General features: G+C 34.5%; 7 protein-coding genes across 7 annotated transcripts; 3 read left to right on the plus strand and 4 right to left on the minus strand.

Annotated features, from left to right (window-relative positions):
- Positions 1 to 6: 6 nt before the first annotated feature.
- Positions 7 to 861, minus strand: NAEGRDRAFT_48496 (uncharacterized protein; the record flags this gene model as incomplete). The annotated part of the gene is made up of 1 exon (XM_002678165.1): positions 7 to 861. The coding sequence occupies one exon, from the start codon at positions 859 to 861 to the stop codon at positions 7 to 9; it is 855 nt and encodes a 284-aa protein (XP_002678211.1).
- A 3,608-nt stretch (positions 862 to 4,469) lies between these two features.
- Positions 4,470 to 5,540, plus strand: NAEGRDRAFT_33035 (uncharacterized protein; the record flags this gene model as incomplete). Its single annotated transcript, XM_002678056.1, has 1 exon — positions 4,470 to 5,540. One exon carries the CDS (start codon positions 4,470 to 4,472, stop codon positions 5,538 to 5,540), a length of 1,071 nt encoding a protein of 356 aa, XP_002678102.1.
- A 981-nt stretch (positions 5,541 to 6,521) lies between these two features.
- NAEGRDRAFT_79463 (uncharacterized protein) lies at positions 6,522 to 7,654 on the minus strand (the record flags this gene model as incomplete). Its single annotated transcript, XM_002678166.1, has 5 exons — positions 7,634 to 7,654; positions 7,419 to 7,460; positions 7,263 to 7,345; positions 6,751 to 7,219; positions 6,522 to 6,709 (listed from the first exon to the last, which is right to left on the minus strand). Coding segments are annotated over exons 2-5 (777 nt in total), but the record flags the coding sequence as incomplete, so codon positions are not given.
- Positions 7,655 to 8,324: 670 nt separating this feature from the next.
- Positions 8,325 to 10,433, plus strand: NAEGRDRAFT_66675 (uncharacterized protein; the record flags this gene model as incomplete). The annotated part of the gene is made up of 1 exon (XM_002678057.1): positions 8,325 to 10,433. The coding sequence occupies one exon, from the start codon at positions 8,325 to 8,327 to the stop codon at positions 10,431 to 10,433; it is 2,109 nt and encodes a 702-aa protein (XP_002678103.1).
- Positions 10,434 to 10,516: 83 nt separating this feature from the next.
- Positions 10,517 to 11,602, plus strand: NAEGRDRAFT_48499 (uncharacterized protein; the record flags this gene model as incomplete). The annotated part of the gene is made up of 1 exon (XM_002678058.1): positions 10,517 to 11,602. The coding sequence occupies one exon, from the start codon at positions 10,517 to 10,519 to the stop codon at positions 11,600 to 11,602; it is 1,086 nt and encodes a 361-aa protein (XP_002678104.1).
- Positions 11,603 to 13,268: 1,666 nt separating this feature from the next.
- Positions 13,269 to 14,321, minus strand: NAEGRDRAFT_48500 (acetyltransferase; the record flags this gene model as incomplete). The annotated part of the gene is made up of 1 exon (XM_002678167.1): positions 13,269 to 14,321. The coding sequence occupies one exon, from the start codon at positions 14,319 to 14,321 to the stop codon at positions 13,269 to 13,271; it is 1,053 nt and encodes a 350-aa protein (XP_002678213.1).
- A 673-nt stretch (positions 14,322 to 14,994) lies between these two features.
- On the minus strand, positions 14,995 to 16,209 carry NAEGRDRAFT_48501 (uncharacterized protein; the record flags this gene model as incomplete). Its single annotated transcript, XM_002678168.1, has 2 exons — positions 14,995 to 15,848; positions 15,906 to 16,209. The coding sequence occupies 2 exons, from the start codon at positions 16,207 to 16,209 to the stop codon at positions 14,995 to 14,997; spliced, it is 1,158 nt and encodes a 385-aa protein (XP_002678214.1).
- Between the last annotated feature and the right edge of the window lie 201 nt (positions 16,210 to 16,410).

The raw sequence follows: 16,410 nt of genomic DNA on the forward strand, positions 1-16,410 counted from the left end.
TATACATTAATTTAACATCATTTCAACATGAGAAAATTCTAAACCTTCAAAATTTTCAATAATAGTTTGAACCCCATTATCATTCATTTCTTTTAGATCAATCTCTTCACTAAGGTCTGAACTTTTTACGCCAATAATATTTCCATTTTTGAGAGCTCTGACTGCTGAAAGACAACCTTGAGTAGTTCCTTCAAATACAACAACTTCATTTGGTTCAATTTTCAATTGTTCTAAAGCAACTTGGTATATTGATGGATCTGGTTTTGGTTTTTTCAATCCATAACTTGAGAGAATTACATCGAAATAGTCCATCAACTTTAGTTTTGTCAGTAAACTCTTTGTCTCCTTGTTTGAAAGATCTGAAACAACTCCCAACATAATTTCATGATCCTCTTCTCCCTTATGTTCGTTTTTCTTCTTGATTGTTTCAAGGAATTTTTCAATACCTCTCAATGCTCCAAGAGATAGTACAAAGTCCGAATGGTTAATATGGTTGATGAATGCCATTTGTTTTTTCTTTGATATTTCAATGTGATCATCAATGGTGGAGTATGGCAATAGGAAGAATAACACATTAGCTTCATGTTCAAACAAGAACCATTGCAAATAGTCCTGATAAGATAGCTCATAGCCATATTCCATCAAAATTTCACTCCATACTTTATAATTGAGTTCATTAATATTTCTAATCATTCCATCAATACCAAACAAAACGGCCTTAATTGGAGACTTGATGTCCTTTAGTATGGCAATATTTTCCTCTTCCAATGTTGCTTCTGGCTCCTCTATTCTTCTCACTTGTATTTCATAGGAATCATCAGAAAGTGCTGGTGATGAAGGACTCTCTTCTTTGTGTTTCATTTTTGCCGCTTTTTTTTGTATTTTTGTAGTAGCTTCTATTCGTTCGTATTGGGAACTTTTCTGGAATACCTCCTTGAATATCACCTGCAATGAAACGCAATGAGTAAAATTTTTAGATTTCAACTCATTGATAAATGATATCTAAAGCAGAATTTGAGAATTCTTTGAGGCAACTAATTTTCTTGCTTCAAATAATCTTGCCATATCACCAAGCTTACAGCTTTACTCAAACGGAAAAGATCCAAGAATAAATAGAATTAAAAAAATGGAGCCATTTATTGATGAAGAAAACTCTGACGATGAAGAAATGGTAGATGAAGAACAAGTGATGCCAATCCTACCAGAATTAAATGCTGGCCGTTTGGGTCTCGGAGATGATGAAGATGATGATGAACCTCAACTAGAAGAAGACGATGACGATGATGGAGAAGGTGAAGGAGGTGAAGCTGAAGAAGATCAATCCGAAGAAATTTATGATGATCAAACTGATGACGATGATGGAGAAGAACAACGTATGTATTATATTAATAGCAAATAGTAATTAATATTGTTATTATATAGAAAACGTCTTTTTAAATGTGGGTCAAGCAGTTGCTATGGGAGACATGGTAGAAGTTTTTGAAGATCAAGTGGATTTGGATGATGATTATGAAGAAGATTTGAATGAAGAAAACTTGAGATCATCAATGATAAGTTTAGTTGGTGCTTTAAGAAGAGATCCAATTACTCACTCATATTTGCCACTTCAACAATCTGCACAACCAAGAAGAAGCCTCCTCAACCTTTCACCAGGAGAGTACTTTGCATTTTCTACTCCTAATCGTGAAGATTTGTATCCAAGACTTGGTGGAGCCTTGACTGGAGCTATTAGAGGTGAAGGTAGAGATGTAGTACCACAGGAATTGGAACAAATGTTGCTTGAATTGTTGGCTGATTCCGATACATCAAGAACACCATCAAGAACCACTCCAACTCCAAGCAGAGGATCAACTAGACCTTTTGATAATATTTTCGGAAATTCATTGTTTGGTAATTTATCAGGTCTTGGAGTTACTCCAATTCGTGGAGGTTCTTCTCTTTCTAATCCTACCAACAACAACAACTCACAAATGGATACTTCAGGAGATGTGACTACACCTGTTCAAACCAACAACACTACTTCTGTTGAAGCTCAAACTGAATTATTAACACCAACAACACCAATTCAATTAACACCTATTCCACCAATAGTAGAATCATCAAATGTGGCATCAAGCTCACCTTCTAGTGATGCAGTTCCTTCTGAACCTCAAGCATCTGCTTCCACTGAAACAGTAGCAACTCCAGTAACTACTACTCCAACAACAACTGTGGAGCCTACCACACCAGTAGTTACAGAAGCAGCAACATCATCAAGTGCTACCACTGAAGTCATTGTTGAACCAGTAGAAACAGTAGAACCTGTCGCTACTCAACCACAACAACCAAGACAACAAAACTTCCCAATTGATCCAGCATTTTTCACTGAAATGCCTGATTTTATCAGACAAGAGTTATTGGAAATGCACTATGACCAATTGATTGACACTACATCTAGTAATGAGGAAACAGCCATCAGCCAAGATTTCTTGGATGCCCTTCCAAATGAAATCAGAAATGAAGTTTTACGTTTTGAACGTGAACAAAGACCAAGAAGACCACCTCCTGTTACTAGACCAACCACTACAGTTCCAACCACTACAACCAATACTACAACAGAGGCAGTAACAACCAATCCTACAACCCCTCCACCTCCACCACCTCCAACAACTTCAAATACTGATACTGTAAATCCTGTCGAATTTTTGTCAACTCTTTCTCCTGAACTTCGTAGAACAGTTTTGTTGGAAGCAGATGATGACTTGATTTCAATGTTGACACCAGATCTTGCCAGAGAAGCTGCTGAGTTAAGACTTAGAGCACATCAAAGAATCAGAGCTCAACAACAATATATTGATAGACGTCAAGAAGGTACAATGAGAGAAAATGCATTCGCTAAAGCTGTCAAAAAACAAATTATCGAAAATGAAAAGGAGGAAGAAAAAGAAACAATTTTCAAAGAAAAGGAACTTGTCCTTCTTTTGAGACTCTATATGCTCACAAGATCTTTTTCATCCACTCAACAACCATTTTTCTCTAAAATTTGTTTGGCTCACAAGGAAACAAGAAAGATACTTGTTGACATTTTAATTGAAATTGTTTTGAATTATAACACCCCATTAGATCAAATTCCAGAAAGAATGAAGATTTTGTGTGACATCCCACAAAGGGAAGGAGTATTTGTGAAAGAGGAAAATATGATTCCACCAGTTGTAATTAATTGTACATTATATTTGCTTGCATCCTTGTGCAAGAGTGAAGTAGGTCCATACATTTTACCTATTATTACAGGTATTGAATTTACTGAAACCTCTGAAGGGGTAAGAGGCGAAAAGTTTGTCAAGCTTTTGTCTCTCCTTCAACCAAAAATGTTTTCTTCTAACTTTTTCCTTGGATTTATTCAACTAGTGGATAGTTGTGCCAAGTTTATTAGTGAGTCTGTTAAGGTTTTGAATGAGGAAAATAATAAGTTAAAGAAGTCAATGACTACTCTCGAAGAACAAATCAACAAGTTGCCTGGAAAAGCATCTGCTGAACAATCTGAAACTAATGAAGAAGGAAGCAGTAGTACAACCGAACAATCAGAGTACACTGAAAAGACTAAACAATTGGAAGAAACTACCGAAAAGTACAAGGCCTCTCAAACTAAATATGAAACTCTTATTTCTTATGTAACTGGCTTGTATAACGAGGCTGTGATCAGAAATGTCATATCTTTGATTCCTGATGTAGATGTTCAAGAAAAGGCCTTAAAACTTGTTTCATCAATTTTGGATAATATTGCATGTTCACTCCCAATTAGAAAAGTAATTTTGGTTGAACTTTCAACAAAATGTAGAGAAGAAGCCAAGAAGGTCAAGGAAAGTCTCAGCAAGGTTACCCTCTTTAAGTCAAACTCTTTGTTGCCATTCGACAATGAAAAGTTGGCATTCTGTAGAATTGTCAAGATTTACAGTTCCATTCTTAAGAGATACAAGAAAGAAAGAGAAGCTGTTGAAGGTCCATTTATTGATCACAGTTTGCTTTCTGAACACTCTTTGGATTATGTATGGGAAGCTCTTGATTCATTCCTTTCATCAGTTCCGATCGAAAGAGACGAAACAGATGAAAAGACAAGAGCCTTGTCTTCATTGAAGAAGAAGAGAAATAATAATTCTTATAATGAATTGTTCCCATTCATTGAAGCATTCTTTGCTTTCCAATCTGGTTTCAGTGAAGAAAAGGAAGAAAAGAACTCGACATTGCTTTCTTCCATGGAAGAGCACACCCCAACATCCGCCAAGGGCTTTGGCGACAAAGCTATTATTGAAAATTTCCTTGAAAAACATAGAGAAATTTTGAATGCACAAATTGAAGCCAATCCATCATTGCTGACCTCTACACTTTCTCTCATGATGAAGTATCCAAAATATGTTGACTTTAAGAATAAGCTCGTTTGGTTCAAGGCTAAATTGAAGGAAGAATCAAAGAAGACTGGTGGCGTTGCTCCAATGTCTGTCAGAAGATCTCAAATATTCACTGATTCCTACTTTTATATTAATGGTTTGCTTCCAGAGGAATGTAAAGGAAAATTACAGATCAAATTTGAAGGAGAGGAAGGTTATGACGCTGGTGGTGTAAAGAGAGAATGGTTTTCAACCCTCTCCAGAGAAATGTTATATCCTGGTTATGCCTTGTTTGCACCATGCGCTGATAGAACAACCTACCATCCAAACCCTTCATCCTATGTCAATCAAGAACACTTGTCTTATTTCAGATTCACTGGTAGAATAATTGCTATGGCCATCTATAATGAACAACCTTTGGATTGTCACTTTACCAGATCTTTCTACAAGCATATTCTTGGTATTCCAATCACTTACCATGATATTGAAAGTATTGATCCTAGCTATTACAAGAATCTCAAGTGGATGCTCACCAACAGCATTGGAGATGTTTTATTCCACACTTTCACTCATGAATTTGATGAATTTGGTAAAACAAAAGAAATTGAATTGAAACCAAATGGTAAGAATATCCCTGTTACAGATGAGAATAAGGCCGAATATGTTCGTTTAGTTACTGAGCTCAAGATGACCAAATCCATTGAAAAACAACTTGAACAATTCCTTAAGGCATTCTATGATATTATTCCAAGAAAGCTTATTCAAATTTTCAATGAACAAGAATTGGAATTGCTCATTTCTGGTTTACCAGATATTGATATTCAAGACTTGAAGAATAACACTATTTACGGACATGGTTACACCAAGGATTCAGTCCATATCAAATGGTTCTGGAATGTTGTTGAATCATTCGGAAAGGATGATAAGGCCCTTTTACTCCAATTTGTTACTGGTACAAGTAAGGTTCCACTTGGTGGATTCTCCCAATTGATTGGTGCTAATGGTGAAAATCAATTGTTCTGCATTCAAAAAGCAAACGTTGGTTCTCAACGTTTACCAACAGCTCACACTTGTTTCAATCAATTGGATTTGCCAGAGTATGACACTGAAGATGTTTTGAGAGAGAGATTGCTTGTGGCGTTGAGATTTGGTTCAGAAGGATTTGGTTTTGTCTAAATAATAAAATAATTTACTTCTTTAACTCTTTGAGTTCGGCATCGACTTGCTTTGCGGCCAACTTGGCACGAGAGTGTAAAACTTCTTCGAATGGATAACCAGAAGCCTTATTACACTTTTCCAAGTTCTTCTTTACTTCTGTTAACAGTTCAACTTTCTTGTTGGTATCTGTTTCATTCTTGGCATTGTTCAAATAGAGAGATTCGGCAACTTCATAATATGAGAAGGCTATCCATTGTTTTTCAATCTTGACCTTATTTTCAAAAGACAATGCCTTCTTGAATTCGGCATTACTTTCTTCCTTCTTACCAACTTGTCTATAGAATTGTCCCTTCACAACAGCCATACCAGCTTCAACATCTCCATAAATCTTGCTCTTTTCATCAATCTTTACATCAGCACATAAAGAATTGAAGAATTCAAAGAGTGGTTCTGCGTGTTGTTCATCAATATTAGCTAAATCTCTTCTCAAATAAAGATATTGGAAGCTGGAAACGAGCATCATGAGATGTTTTTCTTCTTCAGATCCAAGAGTTTTGATCAAATCAACCTTTTCCAAAGTATATTTGTCAATTCTAGAGTTCTTTGAAATGTACTTTTCTAAATTCTTAATCAAGTCGTTAGCAACATCCTTTTCGCCTAATTTCAATTTACAAACGGCGAGCAACATTGCAGAGATACCCTTGGTATCGAATTCTTTTTCAACCTTAATTAAATCAGAGAAAATAAGAGAGGCATCACTGAAATTAAGAGTGAGGAGGTGACAAACTCCCAATTCATGGAGGAAGTTATTTGGTGTAGATCCCATAGCAGTTCTACAAATAGCGACAGCTTGTGTAAGACTTTCAATGGCTGCTGTAATATCACCTCTCTTTCTTTCATAGTGAGATTTAATGAACTTGAAAAATCCACCTTGTGGTAAAATCTTTCCGACTCTTTCCAAAATTGGTCCAACTTCAGTCAAATTCTTTTCTCTATCTTGCAAAGCTCTTGGAATGAATAAATAATTCAAACAGAGCATAAATGAGGAATTACCAACTTGTCTTCCTCCGTAATCATGTACCTTCTTTAAAAAAGATAAACCTTGTTCTCTATCAGCATCAAATCCTAGAACGCTCAAAATTTTAGTAAGTGCAGGTGGCAAAATTGAAAGCATAAAATTGAAAATACTTTACAATGTCAATCACAAAACGTCACAATAACAACCTACCCCATTCCGAAATAAACACAATGAATAAGATCACTGTGGATAAACTTTGCAGATGTGTTTGGTTCATTCTTTGTATCTTCAATTGCAGCATAGACATCTTTAAATTTAATGTAAGCCTTTCTCAAGTTATATAAACCTTTAAGGTAAGACCCAGCATGGAATTGTAAAATACCTCTCATCAAGTGAGCTTCTCCATCCAAAACATCATTATCGAGTTCAAAATTGTAAATAATTTGTTCGGAAGTCATCTTTTCCAAATCCAAAAAGTTTGGATGTGACTTTTCACTCTCTGTATAATAATCTTCGGAAGCTTCTTCCAACTTTTTGTTGAGAGTTTTATATTCTTCAACGATCTTGAGAATATCATCTTTCTTTGATACTTTTTTGAGGGCCTTTTCAGCATTTTCAATACCTTGCATACCTTCCTCTCTCATTGAGGTTTCTCCCGAAATGTTGGAAGCAAGAGCAGCTATGAAAGGTCAAATAACACTACTACTAATACTAGTACTTACGAATAGTTGCAAGTTCGAAGGCCATTCTTGGGATGTGTACAAGAGGTGTCAAATACTTTTTAGCTTCATCGAATTGTGTGTTCCTAATTATTTTCCGAAATAGAGATCATATACGATTTTTAAATAATTATATATACAAATTAATAAAACACCTACCACACAAATCTATTTCCCTTCATAACACAGTTGAACATTTTTCTGTGCAGCAGAAATTGAAAGTGTTGAATTGTAATTGCGTATTATCACAATAAATCATTATCCATATCATCAACATCACCCATAAATTTCACCACATGATTTGATTATGAATCACACAACACAACAATAAAAACCCTCTGATTACAGAACAACCTCGAACACATTCCACTTACATTGAGACGTTACGTTTTGATACTTTTTTTTTGATTAATGTTCATCACGCAGTTTGGTCGCAACCAACGGTTTATTGAAATGCATCACTATTTGGCGGGCTTTGAAATCTTTCGAAATTCCGTTACTGAGGCTACTTGAGCTTTTAGAAAATATTGATCACAACGAAAGAATGCAAGTGAAAAATTAGGCTAAAGTGAGGTTTTATATGAAGGCTGCATTGAAGTAAGGAGAAGTATTTTCAAAAGATTCAACATGTTGATAAGGTTCAAATGTTGATGGAGATGGAAAAGGCAAGGAGTATGATGGTGATTTTTCATGGTTTAAAAGAGGCAATTTTTGAAATGTCGAATGAGAATTTGGAAACATGTTGGTTGGTCAATCAGAGCAATCTTCATGTTTACAATTTGGAAGAGTATTGTTTCAAAATCATTACCTCACGAGTTTGAGTACTGATTGGAATGAATCTAGTGATGTTGTGGTTTTTTTCAAAATATTATCATCACAAAGCTTGAACAAAGCTTGATTACAATAAGAATTTAAAAAAAAGCCTTTTTCATCACAACGAAAATTTAATTTTTTTGCAAAACTTCCGAACAAAGCCTTCTTCTGTTTTTTATTGAAGCCTTGTTTCATCAAAACTTTTATTGGGGAGTGTAGTATTTGAATATTATAAAATATTAAAATTGAAGGATGAATGGAAATAGTTCGGATGAGGTGATATCGAATGATAACACTATTGTTATCAATGGTGATGACACCACAACATTGTTACCACCAAGAGATGAAATGATTATTGATATTCATCATCAGGATTTAAAGGATCCTTCCGTGCTAGGAAAAGGGTTATTTGGATTGTATGATTTTGTTCAAACAGAGGATGGTGCTGATAATCCTGATTCATCATTACCACCAATCGGAAGGTCTAAAGTATTATATAGTAAATTTTCTAGAAAGCCTAAGAGACCTATCATCACACCAAAAGTGGTGATTAGCACTGCAACACAAAATTCAACAACAGATGATTCGTCGCCATCACCATCATCACCATCAAATACAAGAGAATCAACAAAATCCATTGTTGAACCAACATCCACAGAAATTGAACCAGAATTATTAATAACAGAACCAATACCTTCACTAACTGGCTCACCAATCTTGAGCAGGGAAACAGCCATCGATTCCCTTATGGAATACTATTCAAAGTTCTATAGTATTGTTCCGAATTATGGTGTGGGTCAGCTTGAAAAGCAGTTCTTACAACTTTTCTTTGAGTACATGTTGGATAAGAATACTGAAGATTTTCCAAGTCCAGTTCCAATGTTGAGGAGTGTTCCTTTGGATATTTTTCACTTATATGGCAGAGTATTGGAGAAAGGAGGATTTCTATACATGGATTCAGGTGATTGGGAGCTTGTTTTCAAAAAAATTAGGAATTATGATGAGTTAATGAAAAAACCTGAAGAAATGCTCAAATCTATGTACGAACAATATTTAAAGAATTTTGAGGGTTTCGTTACAAGACAAGCAAATTCGGCTGAGTTTACCAATATCATTTTAGAATATATTCAGAAACAAAATTTGGAAGAATTTCACAGTAAGACTGCTGAGTTACGTAAAAGAATTTTGGCTAAAGTGAGAAGTAATTGTGAGCAAGAGGCCGCACGATCTAGTGGTAGTGCTGTGAATAATGAGAAAAAGGGTCATGTAATAGCTGATTATAGTGATGAAGACCAACGCTTACCAATGCCAGAATTACCTAAAAAATTAACAAAAAATATTCTCTTAGAAATGCAAAAATCTACAAAGAGAGCCTATCTCAGTTTTATTTCCAAGAAAGGGAGATCAATTAACTTGAAAATTGATGTCTACAAAACACCGTTGGGTTTAGAATTACTGAGAAGGGAACCTATTATTGGAGATTCTGAAAATTATGGTCAATTAATTTATTATCAATTTGATGCTGCTCAAATTTCTAGGGATGACACAATAAGGAAGGAGTACAAGATGATGGGTATGGACGTAATTGAGCCAGGATCTCTTTGCTATTGGATGGGTGGAAGTTCAATTATCTTTGGTTATGGGCGAACACCAAAGTCAAAGAAGCAAGAATGTAGATTGACTGAGAAATGTCTTGTATTTGGAAAGTTAAACGATCCAAACTATACGTTTGAGGTGAGTGATACAAACTCTTCACTGTACCTTCCTTCAGTGCTACACGATATTGAAAAGGACGGAGCTGGGGTATGGACCGTAAAGCTCTCCTCTCATCCACCAATCTCTGAAGAACCAGTACCACTTAAAAAGAGAGCTCGAGCTTTTGTAACAGAAAGTCCAAGAAAAAAAGTAGATCCTACACCATCAGCATCTTCACCAAATGTTCAAAAAGAAACACCTGTACAAGCAACAACACCAACTAAAGAACCATCAGAACCATCGACACCAGTTGTAATAATTTCGCCAACAACACCAACTAAGGAATCAACTAAGGAAATACCTAAAGAATCACCAAAAGATGTGGACGATTCATTTGAAAGAAAGATTTTAACTCTAAGATATAGATATCAAAGCGAGGACGAAAATAGTTGCAAAATAGCCACAGCTTCTTTTGTAGCTAGAGAATATATTGACTATTCTACGATACTTTCTCTCCTACGAAGAGATAATGTCAAAACCGAAAGCTTGGCAGAAATTCGATACAATGCGGATTCCATTTGGCAAATCCTCCACGAGAATTTCAAACTCAAACTTGTTTCTAATCAAACTATTATACAAATTTTACTTTTCAGAAAAAAATACTAAGACAATTAGTAGAAGAAACAATGCCAGTATCTCTTTTTTATCTACTGTAAATTTCCAAACAAAACCGACATTCCTTTCTCAACATGTCAAAAACATTAAGAAAAAAAATGAAGCTTGACGGATTATTTTCAAACACGCCATTTCTTCTTTGTTGTGAGACATGCTTTAGAGATTTTGCCCATCAGGTAAAGGCAACACATCAATGCAGAAATTGTGGTTTGAAGACTTGTGTCTTGCACTCTAAATATCATGTCAAATATGTTCCTCATCATGTTGTTTCTCTAATTGAGGTTGAAAATGTAAATGAATCTTCAGAAGAGGAAGAATCCGATTCAGATTCTTGTAAGTGTTGCTATGAAAAGTCTCAAACATTCGAAACTCCAAGAGAGAGTGAACCACCATCAATCATTAGAACAATTAATGAAAATTTGAGATCGCCAATTAGACCATCCTCAGCTGGCACCAGTTCAAGAATTTATTCTAAATCTCCTCTCATCTCTAGAGCTAGCAGAGTAATCAATGAAGATTGCAGTAGAGCTAGTTCAAGATTGGACAATGATGCATTCAAGAGAGCGGCAAGTCCTAGCAGTAGACAAGTAAATCGTCTTGAAAAGAAGAATCTAGAACACGTTCAAAAGGCGTACGAGCTAAAATCTCAATTCGAACAATTGAAATCAGAGCTCAAAGATTGGCAATATGAGAATTCTCTTTTATCCGATTCTCTCATGTATGAAATTGAAAATGTAGATAATGAAAGATTGAGACTGGAATTGGAATGTAAACATGTTTTCCAAAAATTGAGAAGTATTCTCAACGACAGAGAAGATATTGTCCTTTCTAATATACATCGTGTTAGTAATGATCAAAAGGATAATGTTATGAAGATTAGTTCACTAAAGAATAGTTTGAAATTAATCATTACAGATCTGGATTCAGTAAGTGAGGATTTATATGAGGAGGGATCTAGCACTCAATTTGTACTCATTGAAAGAAAGTTGAAGAAATTAAATTCCACAATTGAAGTGTTGAAATATCAGTGCCAGGTTAAGAAGGTAAATTCAATGGAGAAGAATTACTTGAAATTCATTCCACATATTCATCAATTAGAGGAACAAATTAAGAATATTTGCCAATTACTCAATGGTGAAGGTAAAATAATTGGCTACTAGTTGTCATATTATTTGACCATATATATTACAAGGAAAAGCTTTCAATCATTTGCAAGAATAAATTTCTACATTGCAATCCAATAGAACTCGTATAACTAAAGACATATTTTTGTCTAGATTCGGCACCAGTGAAAACAATTACAATTTGTGAGATATTTCTCTCAGAATTGGTTAGTGTATGATCCTCAACAAACTTTACCTCGAATCTGTAGCCATATACCAAATTGGAACCCAATTCCAAATCAATCAATTCTAAATCTTCAACAATGGCCAATTGTTTCCTCTCCTTAAATTGATTCTGGATTAAGGTGGCAGTCTTGACCAATGAAGCACCAGTTTCCAACAATTGAATCATGAAATTGTCACAAATAATATCCTGATAACATTGCTGAATGGGGCTAAACATGAAAACTATTCCCGATTCACTTCCAACCTTGAATCCAAATGGTACCTTCATTGATGATCCTTCGAATATCTCAGTGTCGGTCCAAGGTAAATTCTCAGTCTTGATAAAAGTCGATTGTTGAATAAAATTCTCATAAACTTCTCTATTTCTCGATGCACAATTACTATAATATGTAACCACATAGGCACCACTCGATCCAGAATCAATGACAGTTGTATATTGAGTTAGAAATATTCCACTTCCCTCCTCCAAATAGGAACAAACAAAATCCATAGCACTCAAATGCTTTCTAATCATGTGAGGAGTATCCTGTCCAGCATCCACCAATGAATACATGGCTCTCTTTCTCTTTTTTTCATTTCCTGGATTGGGAGCTCCCTTTGGAATGTCCTCAAACTGCGATTGAAATTTCAAATGAAATGTAAACTCTTGCATACTAATAATTCCCAAAACTCTTTCAACTGTGAAATAATCTCTATTGATTTTCTCATTATACAAATGAGAAGGTGAATAGAAATAGAGAACAGAGTCTTTTAGTGAGATTTCCCATGTATCAAATATTCTAAATGTTCCAAAATAGGGATAATCATCAAATGTACTTGTAACTGATCCATAATCATCAGCTTTTGTCGTTCTTTCGATTGTAAATTTGTAAGTTATATACGAAAGTGCTTCCGATCCTTTGTTTTCCTCAATTTCCATGTTTAAAGTTACATCCTCTCCATCATTTAATATCGGAATTTTAACATGTCCAACTGTACAATATTAGAAAGTTGGTTTATGTTTCTAATAACTTACCAAACTAGCGAAAATTCATCATCAATTTCGAATAATTATTATTATTAAATTATTTACCTTGTCTTGACTCAACATGTCATAATCCCAAACTTCTACAATTGCATGAGTTTCCTTTCTTTCCAACTATTTATATTCGAAATAAATTATTCGAAAATTAGTCACTTACCGGAATGTCAAAAGTTTCATTAAACTTGGGATTTCGTGTTCTCTTGACAGGTTTAGTTTGTTTAGAATAGGCATTTCCCAACTTTACTTTTAAATACGGATCTATTTGATCTTTCTAATAACAAGAATAAAATTATTAGAAACTTACTAATCTGTTTTTGTTATTTTCATCATCCATTATCATCTTCTTCACTTACGTTTCCACTTCCGACGTTGGTGGCAGATAAAATAACCAACTTGAAAATATCATCCATTTTTTTATTCTAAATTGAAACTGTTTCGAATAATATTCTTTTATCATTTGTTTAAATAATTGACAAGTGAATAGCTCAATAAACCAGTCAAACCAAGTCCAACAACAGCAGAACCAATCATTTTACCATAATATTTAACAGGATGATAATGTTGATAATCAATATCATAAATTCCAAACCAATTTTCAATCTTGTTTACAATGGGATTCAAATCTCTCAGAGTTCCAATAACTTGAATGTCAAATCTGTGTTCGAAACCAATCTTTTCATAAATTGGTCTTCCTTCCATGGTTGCTTGCAATACACAATATTGATAATTATTTAAAAGAGCAATTTCTAATAGCAGAGTCACAACCATGGAAGCATATCCTCTTCCTTGATAGTTTGGCCGTGTGGTAATGGAAAATAGAGAAGCAGTTTCTTTTCCCTTAATAACTTGTCCACAAGAAACAACTTTTCCATCTTGTTTGACGAGAACCCATTCATAATCTTTGGATTTCAATAAATATTGAGCATAGTATTGACTTGCTTCTTTTGGTAATTCTTCTCCTTCAAAGAATGCTTCGTAATAAGTTTCTGCAATTTCAATAGCTTCTTCAGGAGTACTCAAAGTTTTAATTGTAAATTCCTTTCCTTGGGCTAGAATGACCCCAGATTCATTTTGTAATTTTTGTAAACTTTCCTCGTTATATCCAAAATCATTTTTCAACTTTTTCAAATTCTTTTCTCTTAAATTCCTACTCTCCTTCAAATCACATATCATTCCAGTACTAACTTCAATCCAATTAATTGGCATCTTGTCAAATATTACTTGTTGCAATTTGTCAAACTTGCTCGTTCTATTTTTCGAGTCATACATTGGTACAAACAAGTAGACAGGTACTCCATCCGATTGTTCCCGAATAGTTTCCAATAATTGCAAGTGATTCTCACTTCTGGTAACATAATAAAGGTCAGGTACGGGCAATTTCTTGATCCCTTTTTTGAAACCAGGCATGCATTCATTCTCATTCTCATGCAACTCAAAAATAGAGGAAAAGCTTTTAACAGTGGCTCTGTTAAAGTCAAAGAGTGAGTCCACAATGAGTCGATTCATTTTTTTGTAAGGAAAATTGATAATAATTGGTTTGCTCGGAGTTATGGCAGGAGTTAATTTTTCAAAATTGAAGCTCAAATTGATTGCAAATCAAAATTGAAATTCATAAAATCACAGTTTGCAATTATTATAGCAAGACTCAATTCTTAAATTATACAAAGAATTAGTGTGGACATTGAGCTTAATGGCTTCGTTGCGTATTAGTTTAAGGTTGCTTTTCATTTTACCTTAACTGCCTCATAACTAATTCCAAAGTCATTTCTCAATTCTGTTCCAACAAAATTCAATCTGGTTTTTCTTGATAGAAAGTTTTATTGATTTCAGTATGAAACTTCGATCTTTCAACAAAAAGCTCATTGATCGCGGACATATTTCGATAAAGAGTTCGAAATGACGTGAAAGAAATTCTTCAGGAATGCATTGGAAGTTTAAACTTGTTGAATTGTTGAGAGTGAATTTGGTTAATTGGTGATAGAGATGAAATCACGTGATTGATGTAAACAACCTAGCACAAAATCTTGATTCATTGTTTAATTTCGAATAATTGTAGTTTCTCCAAATACTATAATAAGCAACATGTAATTTTGAATTACTTCAGAATTGTTTCTCACACACGTTTATTTAAATCAAAATTGTTAATTTTTCAAAAGAATTCTCTAAATATTGAGCAAAATTAATTCTTCTTTTCAATGTAATTGTCATGTTTCTTCTTATGTTCCTTCTTCTTGTGTTCCTTCTTTTCTGGAACATACTTGTCAACCTTAATTGGAGAACAAATCTTCTTCTTCTTTGAACAAACTGATTCTTCACCATATTTGACACATTTCTTATGACCACCAACGAATTGATACTTGGCACAGACCTTATAACCAGGAGACTTCTTGACACACTTCTTCCAGTGCTTCTTCTTGATACATCTTGATTTGGTATGATGGTATTGAGTACAGAAGTTGACTGCCTTATAATTGGCACAGAATTTACGTTCCTTGAACTTTTCACAGACACGAACTCTCTTCTTGAAATCACAGAATTGATTTTGACTCCACTTGGTACAGAAACGAGCCTTCTTTTGAGCAACACAGAACTTTCTATCAACGAATTTGACACATCTCTTAGTGTAACCCTTCTTGAGACTGAATTTAACCTTATTGTATCTGACACACTTCTTAGTCTTGGTATATTTGGCACAAATCTTGTGACACTTTTGTTGACAGAAGGCATGATAATAAGTATCAGTCCATCCCTTGTAATGTTTACCGTTAACCTTCTTCCATCCCTTTTGGCATTTACAGACTTGCTTGTAGGCAGAACAGTAAGCATCGAGCTTGTATTCAGCACATCTCTTCTTATAGTGATATCCGACCTTTGGAACATTGATGAATTTAGCACAGACATTTGACTTGTCATACTTGGTACAAACGAAATGATAAGCATATTCATCACAAGCATTGTTCTTGCCCTTATGTTCACACAAATTCTTCCAGTTAGACTTGATACAATACTTTTCAGTCTTGTGCTTGTCACAAACTTGTTTGTAACCTGAAAAAAAGTTTACAAAAATTGTAAAATTTCAAATTAACTTACCATGACCCAAACACAACTTTCTAGCCTTGGAGTACTTGTCACACTTGCTGAATCTCTTGTATTGCAAACATTTGCCCTTACCAACCAACTTCCAGTCACAGCACTCTTTCTTGGTACCAATCCATTCATAATCTGAACACTTTCCCTTGACTGTCTTGTAGTGAGTACACTTGTTGTAACAGAATTGTTGATGTTCTCCATAAGTATCAACATTCTTGGATGGTTCTGGTTTACTTGGATTTGCCAAGACCAAAGCAGCGAATGCAAGAGCAATGCACAAGCTTATAATGAATTTTGTTTTCATTTTGTTTTTTTTGATATGGATTATGATTGTGCAGTTGGCAATGAGTTTAAATAGTATTTGGATGAACAGCAAAGTCTTATTGCTGCTGAAGGTATCGGTTGAGTCAATGTCATTTCCTAATTTATCCAATGCACATTTATCAAAATTCATTCTTTTAAAATTTGACTCTTTTTAATACTATTCTCAAAAGTGATTTGGTGC

Source organism: Naegleria gruberi (genome assembly GCF_000004985.1).
Source record: "Naegleria gruberi genomic scaffold NAEGRscaffold_19, whole genome shotgun sequence".
NCBI classification, from domain to species: Eukaryota; Heterolobosea; class Eutetramitea; order Acrasida; family Naegleriidae; genus Naegleria; species Naegleria gruberi.